Source organism: Mytilus californianus, unplaced genomic scaffold (genome assembly GCF_021869535.1).
Source record: "Mytilus californianus isolate M0D057914Y unplaced genomic scaffold, xbMytCali1.0.p SCAF_1, whole genome shotgun sequence".
Lineage (NCBI taxonomy): Eukaryota > Metazoa > Mollusca > Bivalvia > Mytilida > Mytilidae > Mytilus > Mytilus californianus.
This window is the reverse complement of record NW_026262581.1, coordinates 131,704,343-131,720,064: the sequence shown is the minus strand read 5'-3', so window position 1 is coordinate 131,720,064 and position 15,722 is coordinate 131,704,343. Positions and strand designations below refer to the sequence as shown.

At 31.5% G+C, this 15,722-nt stretch overlaps 1 protein-coding gene across 3 annotated transcripts in view; it reads right to left on the bottom strand.

The window, feature by feature from the left end:
* LOC127734571 (KICSTOR complex protein SZT2-like) overlaps positions 1 to 15,722 on the bottom strand; it is a 141,550-nt gene that overhangs the window by 106,257 nt on the left and 19,571 nt on the right. For all 3 annotated transcript variants that reach the window (XM_052244515.1, XM_052244523.1, XM_052244532.1), the window contains exons 6-14: positions 11,737 to 11,868; positions 10,840 to 10,987; positions 9,611 to 9,837; positions 8,634 to 8,776; positions 7,811 to 7,968; positions 5,198 to 5,294; positions 3,162 to 3,287; positions 1,217 to 1,372; positions 777 to 842 (exon numbers count right to left, since the gene is read on the bottom strand). In XM_052244515.1, the coding sequence (XP_052100475.1) occupies positions 777 to 842; positions 1,217 to 1,372; positions 3,162 to 3,287; positions 5,198 to 5,294; positions 7,811 to 7,968; positions 8,634 to 8,776; positions 9,611 to 9,837; positions 10,840 to 10,987; positions 11,737 to 11,868 (1,253 nt within the window). The remainder of the gene's footprint in view (positions 1 to 776; positions 843 to 1,216; positions 1,373 to 3,161; positions 3,288 to 5,197; positions 5,295 to 7,810; positions 7,969 to 8,633; positions 8,777 to 9,610; positions 9,838 to 10,839; positions 10,988 to 11,736; positions 11,869 to 15,722) is intronic.

Genomic DNA, 15,722 nt, shown 5'->3' with positions numbered 1-15,722 from the left:
CTTACAATACTTCCATACACCATATATACTAGACCTATTGCTTATAGTATCCAAGATATGGACTTGACCACAAAAACTTAACCTTGTTCACTGATCCATGAAATGAGGTTGAGGTCAAGTGAAGACTGTCTGACGGGCACGAGGACCTTACAAGGTACGCACATACCAAACATAGTTATCCTATTACTCATAATAAGAGAGAAATTAACATTACAAAAAATCTTAACTTTTTTTCAAGTAGTCACTTAACCATGAAAATGAGGTCAAGGACAGTAGACATGTGACAGACCGAAACTTCGTAACATAAGGCATCTATATACAAAGTATGAAGCATCCAGGTCTTTCACCTTCTAAAATATAAAGCTTTTAAGAAGTTAGTTAACACCGCTGCCGCCGGATAAGTATCCCTATGTCGAGCTTTCTGCGACAAAAATGGCAGGCTTGACAAAAATTATGCCATCTATGTGGTCTGACTTTATAATTTATGGCATGTAAGATGATAAATAATCATACACAGTATCAACACTGAACTCAAAATAGACCTCAAGATACAGAGTGAACATACTGAGTCTACAATGTTAAGTTTGTCAACAAGACATTCAAGCTTAGGATATCAACTTTGAATTGCTTGCTTAACACCTTCTGATATTGGCAATCAAATCCACAACAAATTCAAAACAGAGAGCACGACACACAGCAGATACAATATGTGAAAGACAAACTGGCAACCTAATTACTATAAGGCTCCAACCGAAGGTAGGCTAAATAAAACATACCAAATTTTTATATCTAAATTAACAACAGGGTTCCAGAATGAAGCAAACTGATTTAAAGCTGTATCCCTGAAAAATAAAGAGAATCATTTCAATTAATGCTTTCTATGATACTTAACTCTTTATATAGGCAATCGATCATTTATAACACATATCCTGCACACATTTAGTTTCACATTAATTTGTTTTTTCAAATACTGTATATGTTGCTTCTGTAAACTTCATGATATTTGTCTTATATATTTAAATGAAATGATATGTGAGGTAAGCATCAAAAAGACCCAATAACACACAACATTTAAAAGTCAGCAATATTGTGTAGATGAAATAATGATTTAGTATAATCTACACCCAGCTTAGTTTTGTGCATATGATTATCCAAGACATTCATACTGGATATAAAACTTACGTTTACTATGATAAAAGGTATATAAAAAACATACTTAGTATTGTGTTGACTGTTGAGTTCTGGATTATAAGAACTTGGAGGCAAAACAAAAACTGGAATTCCATTAGCAATACTGCTGATTAATTTATAATGGACTGGGCTGGAACCAAAGGACTGTAGATGTACCAATAGCTGATCAGCTTGACATAAACTGAAAAAATTTTCATGTCTATATTGTATATCATAACAATCATCATTATATCATTATAGCTGGTTAAAATGTTCCAAAAGGTGTAATACCACCAAATCATAGTACGTCACATACGGTTTCTTACGAAAAAGGGTTGAAAAAACAAATCCCTTGAATTTGACAGTTGTACAAAATTAACCCTGCATTTCATTGCAGAAAAAAAAATCTGAGTCATAAACATATGTCTTTGGTGTTTCAAAGCACCATACTTTTTTTATTTGGTGTTTCTATAAAATATTTCGAAAACTTCAGGTATCATGGTTACTTAAGATTGTAAACAGGAAAAAAAGGGGTGAAAATTTGATTGGTTGACTTCCAGTGATGATTATTATCTTATATGCAATGAAATGTTATGTGAAATTTTTTCTGTAGTACTGTACAGGATAAAACAAGTACCAATTTAACAAAGACTAATAGGGGAAAATCAATGGTGGTATTACTCCACAATTAACATATTTTTAAAGGGAACATACCAGGTGAAATGTAGTGTATTTTACATCTACTATTTTTCATATTTATTTTAACTTATTCAGGTGTTTCTTTCTTTTAACAAGATCAGTAAATCACATTTCTACATAATGGTAATTGACAATTGGAAATCATTACCATGGAAACCATGAATGAGAACAAAAAAAGATGAGTACTAGCAAGAAAACTGACCTAAAGAGGTCTCTAAACACAATAGCTCAAATGGAGCTTTCATTAGTTGAAGGCACAACAATTATGTGTATCAGTGGGAAAAAATATGACAAAGAGTTCCGGGTAGTTAATGCCAAAACACATAGTTAACATCCTCTGGTTCCTTCAGGGACCTTCTTCAGGGGCAGAATGATGTATTAAAAGTGGCACACTTAATTCATTTTCCTGTCTTTGAAGAAGGTCCATGAAGCTCAGAAACCAGTCAGGCTATGAATTATCACACGGTGCGCCTAATTATGTGTTTTGGCATTCCCTACTCTTTATAAAATAAATCATATGTTCCAAGTTTAACATCAAGTTGTAAAGTAAACTTTAACATTGGATTAGTGCCTTTTAACTAAAATTTTTAACTGAAGTGTTGTAGAACTATTAATATAATTATGTCAAATGACATCAAAATCTTCAAAATCAAATCTATTTTGTGTTTCTTAAATATTGTTTGTGTGTTTTTCTTTTTTCTATCTTTTTTTTTAAAATCTGTCAGAGGCTTTTATCAAATCATACTTTCATCCTCCAAAAATCTCCTCTATCTTTTCATTATTATAGAATGATTAGTTATAATTTCAAAAATTGAAAGGAATATATATATAAATAAAAGAAGATTGTGTCGTAGGACGCCAATGCCCCTACTCAAGCTTTGATTTTTCCTAGTTAAAAAGGGACATAACTCTAGAATTGTAAGTAACTCACTGTCCAATATCGAACTCTGTCCGCGATGATTGGTTCTTAGCATTGTGTATGAGTCTCATAAAATTGGATGAGAAAAACTTAAATGAGACTGTTGAAATGAAAATGGAATGGACATAAAGACGAAAGGACAGAAAGATGGAAGGATGGATGGTCACGGGTAACACTTAATTCCCCCTTTTTGCCTACGATTGGGCTTAAATATACAAAAGACTACTTGTTAAAACATTGGTACTATAAACTTAAGTATATTGTCAATTTTCAAATTCTTTTTTTATTGTATTCTGATTTGCTGGTATTGATTGGGTATAACTCCACAGCACTCTAAATATACTGTGTGGTAATCACCATACACAAGACTCACCTTTGCAATGCCATCCAGAAGTTTTTAACATTTGTAGTTCTCAATACTCCTCTTCGCGTAGAACAAGTGATATCATGTAGGAAATCGTAACTCCCTTCTATCATTATCTCTACCTGAGTTTGTCTCCTGAAACAAGATATCGCCAAGTTATTACAATCAATGGATAACCTCTTTTATGTTAAAAACAAAATATAACTTCTTATACAGGTAAGCACTGTATAATGTATTACGTTGTGGGAAGTTGTCTTACACTAAAGTCTTTTATAATGTTGTGCAGTATTTACACCGTTGAATATACTCTGGTTGAAAAGCATTGTATATAATCAGAGATTCTGTTGAGTCTATTTAAAAAAGATAAAAGATGACCACTTATTCACATTAATTTTATGGAAAAAAAAATGAAACAACTTACATTCCTTTCAAAAAGTAAAAAAAATTCAAAAATAATTCATATGGGCTTGAATTTATACCGATTTTACCATGGGTTGGCCTTTTATGCCAAATATTTTACCATCAGCCATAGCAAGGGGTAAAATATTGGCATAAAGAGCAAACCAGTGGTAAAATCAGTATAAATGCAAGCCCCTTTGAATTATTTCTATTCTAATATGATAAATAAAGCCATCAATTTGGATTGAAGTGCTCAAGGTGAGGGCAAATTTTGGATGGTCTTGTAAGTAAGCACACTATTAATATTGACGTAAAAGACAAAGAAACTAAATTAGTGACATGCTTAAATGATTTACAATAACATACTTAGACAGGTTTGGACAAGGTTTAATGATTAACTTATTTTTATTTAAGAAAATTGGAATGATTAACTTACTTTTATTTAAGAAAATTGGAATGATTAACTTACTTTTATTTAAGAAAATTGGAATGATTAACTTACTTTTATTTAAGAAAATTGGCATTCAACAAATACTTATCATTGTTTGTTTAAGTTTCCTTGTTTTGATGACTTTCAGTTTCACATTTGTGCATTTTCCCATAGAATGCTTATACTCTAACGTCATTGTTTAATGATGTCATTTACCCTGATTGACTTCGGGTAACTCACTCATAAAAATTCGTAAGGGTTCTGCGGAACCCAGTGTCTCGCCTACTTTTGCTGTTAATCGCAGGCTCAACAAAAATGAGGAAAAAAATAAATAAAAATATTCCTCTCTATACTATCTTTTGACTGTAAGTAGCTTCTGTCCAAGTTTGGTAAAAATCCAGGATAGTTTATGAATCTAATAAATGTTTTAAAAACTTAAACTGCAGACTGTATGTAATGTTAACTGGAAGAAAAACAAAGTCCATTTATAAGTAAAATACGGAAAAAATCAAACAAAATTTTAACAAAATTTCCTTCTAGATACTAGCTTTTAATCATAAACAAGCTTCTGTCCAAGTTTGGTACAAATCCAGGATAAGTTTAAGAAAGTTGTTAAAATTTTAAAAACTTTAACCACTGAGTGAATGTAATGTTAACTGGCAGAAAAACTAAGTCCATTTATAAGTAAAATACGGAAAAAATGGATTTTTTTTTTCAAAATTTACTTTTGAATATTATCTTATGATCATAAACAAGCTTCTGTCCAAGTTTGGTAGAAATCCAGGATAGTTTAAGAAAGTTATTAAAATTTCAAAAACTTTAACCACAGAGTGAATATTTGTGGATGCCGCCGACAACAACGACGACGACGGAATGTAGGATCGCTATGTCTCGCTTTTTTGACAAAAGTCAAAGGCTCGACAAAAAGCATACGACGTGAGAGTATGATGTGAAGAACCCAAACAAATTGCGACGTTGCCGATCAGCTGACATACAACATATATATATATATATATACTTTACCACTGGTGTGTACTAAAGTGTTTGAAGAACATCATATTAGAATATCTTTTATATTCCATTAAATTATTGTTCTCCATTAAATATATCATTTGAAATGCATCTTTGATCCAAAGGTATAATTAATATAAAGAGTAATGTAACATTGCCTTCTCTTTTACTATGAACTATTTGAACCATACATAGCCTTACTAACTTTGAAGGATCTAATGGCCATGAGGCTGTTGCATAATATTCTATTTTAGCATACTCTCTCCATGGTAACACTAATCTCACTTCAATCTGTGTACCTCCTACAAAGACAAAGTTATGTAACATAAATGGGGAATATGTTCATGGGACACAGATGATGCCCCTGCATATAACGTTATAAAGGAACATAACTCAAGAACTGTAAAAGTGACGCCACCCAAATTCAAACTTGATCTGTGTTTTGTAGTAATAAGCATTGTGTATAAGATTCATAACATTTGGTTGATGCAAACTTAAGTTAGAGAACGGAAACGAAAAATTCAGCAATTTTTCCTATTGTAAAGGGGAACAACTCTTGAAAGGCATATAAGTGATGCCACCCAAATTCAAATTTGATCTGTGTTTTATAGTAATAAGCATTGTGTATAAGATTCATAACATTTGGTTGATGCAAACTTAAGTTAGAGAACTGAAACGAAAAATTCAGCAATTTTTCCTATTGTAAAGGGGAACAACTCTTGAAAGGCATAAGTGATGCCACCCAAATTCAAACTTGATCTGTGTTTTGTAGTAATAAGCATTGTGTATAAGATTCATAACATTTGGTTGATGCAAACTTAAGTTGGAGAACGGAAACGAAAAATTCAGCAATTTTTCCTATTGTAAAGGGGAACAACTCTTGAAAGGCATAAGTGATGACAACCAAATTCAAACTTGATCTGTGTTTTGTTGTAATAAGCATTGTATATAAGATTCATAACATTTGGTTGATGCAAACTTAAGTTAGAGAACGGAAACGAAAAATTCAGCAATTTTTCCTATTGTAAAGGGGAACAACTCTTGAAAGGCATAAGTGATGACAACCAAATTCAAACTTGATCTGTGTTTTGTTGTAATAAGCATTGTGTATAAGTTTCATAACATTTGGTTGAGGCAAACTAAAGTTAGAGAACGGAAACAAATTTTGGGACATACAGACGGACAAGGGTAAAACTTAATGCTCCCTCCAATACGGCAGGGGCATAATAAAAAGATAAATAAGCTTTGAAAAATGTTGCATATGACCTTCAAACTATTCATCAAAATGTTTCAACTACAGACATTTTACAAATAAAAACAGCAGATACCTTTGGTTGTTTAGGGTTGTTAGATTGCCCTGTCATTAACATATACCCCACATGTCTTATTCATATTTAAATCCACTAACAAAAAACCTATTCCAGTTTTAGGATGTAATAGAATGACAATCTTTTCCTCTCAAGAAATCCTAATATTGTGGTTGTGCTTGCCCTGAAATCCTTGAATTGTTTCAATTACAAAGTCCTACATATATTACCACAAAATAGTACATCTGTCATTTAACTAGAGGCTCTCAAGAGCCTGTGTCGCTCACCTGTATCTACTGTGGTTTTGGAATTCATGTTTAATAAGGTTAAAATCATAATAAATAGTATAAGATAGCCTAATAATGAACAAGGCCAAGTTTGGTTTAATTTGGCCCAATAATTAAATTAAAAGCAGAAGGTTTTTGAAAAAAGTTTACAAAAATTACCAAAAAATTGCAGAAAATGACTTTAAAGGACAATAACCCCAATAAGATGTCGATTGACGATTTTGGTCATGTTGACTTATTTGTAGATCTTACTTTGCTGAACATTATTGCTGTTTACAGTTTCTCCCTATCTAAAATAATATTCAAAATAACCAAAAACTGCAAAATTTCCTTAAAATTACCAATTAAGGCAGCAACCCAACAACGGATTGTCTGATTTGTCAGAAAATTTAATGGGCAGATAGATCTAAACCTGATGAAGTTTTTACCCCATGTCAGATTTGCTATAAATGCTTTAGTTTCAGAGATATAAGCCAAAAACTGTATTTTACCCCTATGTTCTATTTTGAGCCATGTTGGCCATGTTGGTTGGAAGGCGGGGTCATTGGACACATTTTTAAAACTAGATACCCTAATGATGATTGTGGTCAAGTTTGGTAAAATTTGTCTCAGTAGTTTCAGAGGAGAAGATTTTTGTAAAAGATTACAAATATTTACGAAAAATTGTTAAAATTGACTTTAAAGGGCAATAACTCCTTAAGGGGTCAATTGACAATTTTGACAACTTATTTGTAGATCTTACTTTGCTGAACATTATTGCTGTTTACAGTTTATCTCTATCTATAATAATATTCAAGATAATAACCAAAAACTGCAATTTTCCTTAAAATTACCAATTCAGGGGCAGCAACACAACAACAGGTTGTCTGATTCATCTGAAAATTTCAGTGCAGATAGATCTTAACCTGATGAACATTTTTACCCCAGTCAGATTTGCTCTAAATGCTTTAGTTTCAGAGATAAAAGCCAAAAACTGCATTTTACCCCTATGTTCTATTTTTAGCCATGTCAGCTATGTTGGTTGGCAGGCAGGCTCATCGGACACATTTTTTAAACAAGATACCCTAATGATGATTGTGGCCAAGTTTGGTAAAATTTGTCTCAGTAGTTTCAGAGGAGAAGATTTTTGTAAAAGTTAACGACGATGGACGACGGACAACAGACGCCAAGTGATGAGAAAAGCTCACTTGGCCCTTTGGACCAGATGAGCTAAAAAAGCAATACCTTTAGTTATTGAGACATCTTTAATTGTGTAGCCCTCTCGTAGTCGCACAGATAACACACTATTTAATGTAGTGTTCAATTTCATGTCCTTGTGTTTCTTCCTGATAATGGGGTTCACCACACTACTTGGACCTACTTTTATTGGATGGGCTAGGATCCTACAAAAGTATAAAAGTATATGAGAATGCTGTTCACAATTATGTCACTTTAATATATATCATAGGAACTGAACTATGTACCAGTAATTCTGGAACTTTATTAAAAATGCTGCACCTACTCCATATCTTCTTGCAACTGGTCAATTCTTTGAAATTAAACCTGATCTAATGATTTATCTAAGCAATTTTGTTTTTAGAAACAACCAGAATTTGAAATAAGAAACAATTCAAATAGAACTAATCAGTCGTAAGAAAATATCTACTATGATGAGAAATTTTTCGAAATTTTTATATGTAGAACTGAAATAATCAAATGTTAATCACAAAAAGAGAGTTGACTTAAATATTCCCAAAATTGTATACATTTAAATATTCTATCAGGGAACTGATAACTTATAATGCAGAAAGAGATGCTTTTTCTTGAAACTTAAAAACTTGACTATCTTATAACACAGCTAAAAAAATTACCAGCAGAACAAGTTACTAAACAAATATTCATTAAGTATTCCTTTCTAGTCACCTCCATCAATCCTAGTCTTGGTACTGAACATGGACTTCAATTAGTATAATTAGAGCGAAGTGAGAATAAAGTGTATCCCTATAATAAACATTCATTCTGAAATAAGTTATAAGTCAGCTTAGATGGGACCAAAACAGTGGTTTACTTGTTTATCAAGGCTGTAGGATGTACTGGGGTCTGCTGTTGTCCATGTGCCAAATCATATCTGAAGCCCTCTAATCCTTTTTGGAAACTCCATTGTAACAGGGCCTTATGGTAAACATTGGGTTGCTGGGTATTATCTTTAGTCTGAAATAAATAGGTTTTTATTCAAACTTCAATTAGTTTACAGTTTTGTGGTAATAAGAATTGTGTATAAGTTTCATAACATTTGGTTGAGGCAAACTTAAGTTTGAGAACGGAAACTAAATTTTTCATTTGTAAAGGGGCATGACTCTAGAACGGTAAAAGTGACGCCACCAAAATTCAAACTTGATCTGTGTTTTTTGGTAATAAGCATTGTGTATAAGTTTCATAACATTTGGTTGAGACAAACTTAAGATAGAGAACGGAAACCGAAAATTCATCAATTTTTCCATTATAAAGGAGCATAACTAAAGAACGGTAACAGTAACGCCACCCAATTTTAATCTTGATCTGTGTTTTGTGGTAATAAGGATTGTGTATAAGTTTCATAACATTTGGTTGAGGCAAACTAAAGTAAGAAAACGGAAACGAAAAATTCAGCAAATTCTATGTTTATAAAGGGGCATAACTCATGAACGGTGAAAGTGATGCCTCCCAATTTCAAACTTGATCTGTGTTTTGTGGTAATAAGCATTGTGTATAAGTTTTGGTAAAAAGTAGTTAAACCCAGCCACAGGTTCATTCATGTGCCTGTCTAAAGTCATCGCCCTTGTCAGTTGTTGTCTTTAGTTATAATCTAAGTTCATTCTCCTGGAGTTTGACAGATCTTTGTTTCTATTTTAAATATTACAGATTTTCTAGATTCTAGGCAATTTTTTGCTTGCTATATTGTCTAGAAACTTGTCTATTGTTAAAGTCTGTATTTTGACGTCTAGGGATCTTTTGGTTTTCTTGTGTTGCTTGTTTACTGTCTTTTAATTGGTATGTAATTCTTACTAGATCTGGGCATGAAGAAAAGTAGGCTCCAAATGTAGCTGTTGATATGAATTGAAGTAATTCTACATGTGGTATATGTCCAAACTGAGCACGTGCACAATATGTGTCACCCATCTTCAGGAATGAGCAGGCAATAGTACTGTTCCTTAACTGTGTCATCAGTGCATCAAATCTGTTTGAATCTGTCACCGTGACTCCCAAACTACCATCTGTTACAACACATATACCTGAAACAATACTTATATCATTTATATTTTTCTACAAAAAGCCACAAAGCAATCACCAAAAGTCAAAATTTTCTAATTTTGTTTTCTTTAATTCTGGAACAAAAAATCCTAAAACTCACAAAATAAAATGGGAGCTTCATTTCAAAATTGTTCACAAAACTCTTTCGAAATCCTTAACAGCGAAACTTAAGTTACTGCATAAAGCTAAAAGATTTTCTGTCATTTTGACCATTTTACATAACTCTGTAATATGAAATCAGAAAATCTTCAAAATTCACAAGGAGATTTATTTCTGCACTCCCAACATTGCGTATAAGAATAATGAAAATCAGTAAAACAGAAAACTTTTTTGTACAGAATTGCCTAAATAAATAACCCTAAAACAAGAATGTGTCCATAGTACACGGATGCCCCATATGCACTATCATTTTCTATGTTCAGTGAACCGTGAAATTGGGGTCAAAACTCTAATTTGGCATTAAAATTAGAAAGATCATATCATAGAGAACATGTGTACTAAGTTTCAAGTTGATTGGACTTCAACTTCATCAAAAACTACCTTGACCAAAAACTTTAACCTAAAGCAGGACAGATGGACGGACAGACGAACGAACGGACGCACAGACCGAAAAACATAATGGCTCTCTACTATTGTAGGTGGGGCATAAAAAGTATAAATGCAAATTTAATGTTTTAACTTGTGCAAGTATTTTTCTATTTTAGTAAAAGCTTAAGTTCAGAGTATAACTGTCTAAAGGAATTTAAGATATTTACTATTCATACAGAGTATTTCTGTCAAACTTTTGAACTAGAATATTCTAGCTGGTAAGAGCTGAATTTTATAGTACCCCTGTCAAAGAAATTTTTATTTAACTACACTAGAAATTACGATAAAAACTGTCAAAGAGAAGTTTAAAATTTTAGCCAGCACTAAAATTTTCTAGCTAATTAGAGCTGAAGTTTAAAGTACCCTAGTTGCCTAAAGGAATTTATAATACTTACCTGCACTAGAATTTTCTGGTAGAAGTTGCAGTGCAAAATATCCTTGTCTAAGAAGATTTATAATTCCAGCCTCTGGGTTCATGGGAATGTTAAAACTATGTTGTCCACAAACAGTTTCTCCATCTGACATTTCTGTTAAATCTTCAGTCTAAAAGGTAAACATATATCATTGACTGATCACATATACTTTTCTTTATCTAATCATGTAATTTTTCATTTTTAAATTTGTTGTGAACATAACATACTGAATAAATTTTCAACATTTTAACAGAAAATTTAAGTATGCAAAAAATTTATAAAAATAAATTTGTCCTCTGTACATACTTTTCTGCAAAAATTCCACACCATTTGAATAAAAGCACCATAGTTTTACTATAAAGTTAAGCTTCACATTGTTGTCATTGTCTTTTGATGTATTTTAGGATTTGATGTTGATCTTGAATCGTTGTTCATGTCCATTTGTTAAATCTAGTTACAACTTGCACAGACTTAGAACAATTTAGAACTTGACATACGGTGTAGTTACTTGCCAATTGTTGAAGACCATATGAAAATATCTATATGTTTATTTTTTGTTCATGGTTTTTAGGTTTATATGGCATTGAAACTTTTGATATATTTTCTTTTTATAAAAATAAAAACAAAATAACTGACTGTAAATTAGAACAGTATAGCAATAACTTTTACTACCATATACCATAAAACATATAAAATATTTATTTCTACATGCTAAAACCATTGATATAAAGACATTCAATGATTAAAATGACTTCTATGTTTACAAACACCTTTATATTAAAAGTAATAGTGTCTTTAAAATTTTCACCAATGGTTGGTTATCATCTCTGACAATAGTATCATAATCCATTTATTTAGTATCATACAAGAATGACTTACAATCATTGGTTGTAATTGTAATTTAGAAAACTCTGATGCCAAATTTTGTTCAAAGCTGTCATATCTTTGTTTCATCATGGCTAGAAAGTCTTCAACATTTCCTTTAAGAACACGGATACCTTGGGCTAAAACCTGTAATGATAATTCAGTCAAAATTTGCCATTTTTAGTGTTTTAACAAAATGTGTTCTTTAAAATGAAATAATTTTATGTACATAGTATATTCTACATAGTTTTATATTTACACCTATGTGAGGGAACTATTTTGTTTTAAATATGTACTACTTTCCAGTATGTTTTTTTTTTACCGGTCTTGATATGGTGGTGTTACATCTTTCAAAGTCTATCTGAATCATTTTACATAGAAGTTAGCTCAAACCGGTGCTAGGCCAGCTAGGGGCGGTCATAAACTTGCAGTGAGGTGAGAGTGAATCAGTGAAAGCACTGTTCCTTTGCTTTTTGTGTGTTTTTTTGCTGTGCATGTACTGATTTTGTGTCATGGATGGCTACCTCATATCCTTTGTTTTTCTATAATATTTTTTAAAGCACAAAGCAGTATAAATAATAGTTTGATAACATCACCAGCAAAACATTTTAAGAAATTGATGTGACATTCCTTTTATTTAGAATGTCTACTATGAAATTGCTCTTAGTTCTTGTCTATATATAAAGGCAACGAATTGGAATTTTTTCAAAAGTTTTTATAAGATATAATGGAAATAGAGCTTTTAATAACTGTAGAATATCTGTTATAGATACAGAAATGGAGCCATCTAAGGCAACATTATGATATTATCACCTTAGCTGACTCAAAAGCTGCAGTAAAATGTACCAATCAAAATAAAATCACTCAGAAATAAAATACATGAATAGGTCAAGGTGACAATAATTTGAACCTTCATTACATTCAAAGATGTGTCTGTCAACAAAAATCTATCCACTAAGATTTGTAAGAGATTTGTTTTGCACAGAAAGCCATTTAATGACTTAATGAGCGATATAAAGTTTAAGTGTCCTGATCCTCATATTAACATACATTACTTTCTAGGATGTGTCCAGCAATAAAATCATGATCTTAAAGTAAAACTTAAAGTTACACATAAATTCTTTTTGACATACTTATCTAACATGTGATTTTCCCTCTTCACTAGTAGTTACTTATAATAAACATAGTTTTACTCAGCAGATTTCAAAGGGGGCATCTCAATATTAGAACTAGTTTGAACCCCCCCCCCTTCTAAATCTAGTCTCAAGTAAGGGTAAAATCTCTAAATTTTTCCTCCTTGAAAATAAGAAGTTGTTCTTCCTAAAAAATTGATAGCTGTCAAAAATTATATACACACAATAAAATGTTTATGTGGTTTTTGTAAAAAAATATCTGATATGCTGCTTTGGCTAATTAATTAAGGAAGTTCGCTACTCATGTTTTTGACATTTTTTCAGATATTCGGAGTCCTCTAATTATATCTATGTAGTGACAATACAAATTTTACCCGCTAACCCTTACTTACTTTTCATATTTTTATTACATATAGTTTAAAAAGTCATTTATGAAAATGTTATAAAATCCTAGTTATTTTTTCATAATTTTTGAAAGAAAAATTCTAATGGGTTCCGCGGAACCCAGTGTCTCGCCTACATTTTCTGTTAATCGCAGGCTCAACAACAATGAGGAAGTAAATCAATAAAAATATTCCTCTTGATACTATCTTTTGATTGTAAGAAGCTTCTGTCCAAGTTTGGTAAAAATCCAGGATAGTTTATGAATCTAATAAATGTTTAAAAACTTTAACTGCAGACTGAATGTTATGTTAACTGGAAGAAAACAAAATTTCCTTCTAGATACTAGCATTTGATCATAAACAAGCTTCTGTCCAAGTTTGGTACAAATCTAAAATAGTATAAGAAAGTTATTAAAATTTTAAAAACTTTAACCACAGAGTGAATGTGTTGTTTCCTGGCAGAAAATCTAAGTCCATTTAAAAGTAAAATTCGGAAAAATGGATTTATTTTTTTACAAAATTTCCTTCTAGATACTAGCTTTTGCTCCTAAACAAGCTTCTGTCCAAGTTTGGTACAAATCCAAAATAGTATAAGAAAGTTATTAAAATTTTCAAAACTTTAACCACAGAGTGAATGTAATATTTCCCGGCAGAAAAACTAAGTCCCTTTATAAATAAAATACAGAAAAAATGGAATTTTATTTTTACAAAATTTACTTCTGGATACTATCTTATGATCATAAACAAGCTTCTGTCCAAGTTTGGTAGAAATCCAGGATAGTTTAAGAAAGTTATTAAAATTTCAAAAACTTTAACCACAGAGTGAATATTTGTGGACGATGACGCCTAAGGAATGTAGGATCGCTATGTCTCGCTTTTTCGACTAAAGTCGAAGGCTCGACAAAAAAGGTGCCAATGTTAAATGTAGGAAAAATCTAGAGAGTATCATTTCCCGCAAAAATTTTCAGTTGATTATATCTCAAAAACAAGATCATGGACCTGTCATCTTTTTCTACTTTTTAAGTTATATTATATATATACAATCAATTTATAACAGTCTTTTAAAAAGCTTCTTATTTTGAAACAGAGAAGCAAACATCCTTTAATAAGATTTGAATACTTCTTTTTATAATTTCATTGTAGTATTAAAGCATCCGTCAAAGCAAATTTTGTATGAGGCCCTTCATATTAAAAACGTGTGCATGATCAGATCTTTTACGATCCTACAAAATTATAATAAAATGCTTCGCTGGGCGCAGCTTGATACGACCGCAGAGGTCGAACCCTGAACAGTTGGGGCAAGTATGGACACAACATTCAAGCTTGATACAGCTCTGAATTTGGATTGTGATTAAATATTTGACACAGCATAGGTTTCTGACACATTTTTTTTAATTTACCTATTATGGTCCAATGTCCAAAATCAAAATACATGGTTAGATTCAGCATATCAAAGAACCCCATATATTCAATTTTTGTTGAAATCAAACAAAGTTTAATTTTGGACCCCAACTTGGACAAACTTGAAAACTGGTCCCATAATCAAAAATCTAAACACATGTTTAGATTCAGCATATCAAAGTACCCCAAGAATTCAATTTTTGTTAAAATCAAACTAAGTTTAATTTTGGACCCTTTGGACCTCAATGTAGACCAATTTAAAAAAACCGGACCCAAAATTAAAAATCTAAAAACACGGTTAGATTTGGCATATCAAAGAACCCCAATAATTCAATTTTTGATGAAATCAAACAAAGTTTAATTTTGGACCCTTTTGACCTCAATATGAACCAATTTGATAGCGGGCCCACAAATAAAAAATCTAAATACATGGTAAGATTCAGCATATCAAAGAACCCCATATATTCAATTTTTGTTGAAATCAAACAAAGTTTAATTTTGGACCCCAATTTGGACCAACTTGAAAACTGGGCCAAAAATCTAAAATCTAAATACATGTTTAGATTCAGCATATCAAAGAACCCCATATATTCAATTTTTGTTTAAATCAAACAAAGTTGAATTTTGGACCCCAACTTGGACCAACTTGAAAACTGGGCCCATAATCAAAAATCTAAACACATGTTTAGATTCAGCATATCAAAGAACCCCATATATTAAATTTTTGTTAAAATCAAACAAAGTTTAATTTTGGACCCTTTGGACCTTAATGTAGACCAATTTGAAAACTGGACCCAAAATTAAAAATCTAAATACATGGTTAGATTCGGCATAACAAATAAATAAATGTGGTCAAAGATTTTACAAATCTAATGCGCCATACTGGTCTTCCTTTATAAATATGCATTTCTTTAAACATAATTTAAAAGCAGTGTAAGGGAAGTAACCAAAACGTTGTATTTGGATTACCTCCCTTACACTGTTTTAAATTATCTTAATTGTTCATTAACCATTACTTTATACATAATTTAAAAGCAGTGTAAGGGAGATAATTTCAATGATGTATTTGATTTATCTCCCTTAC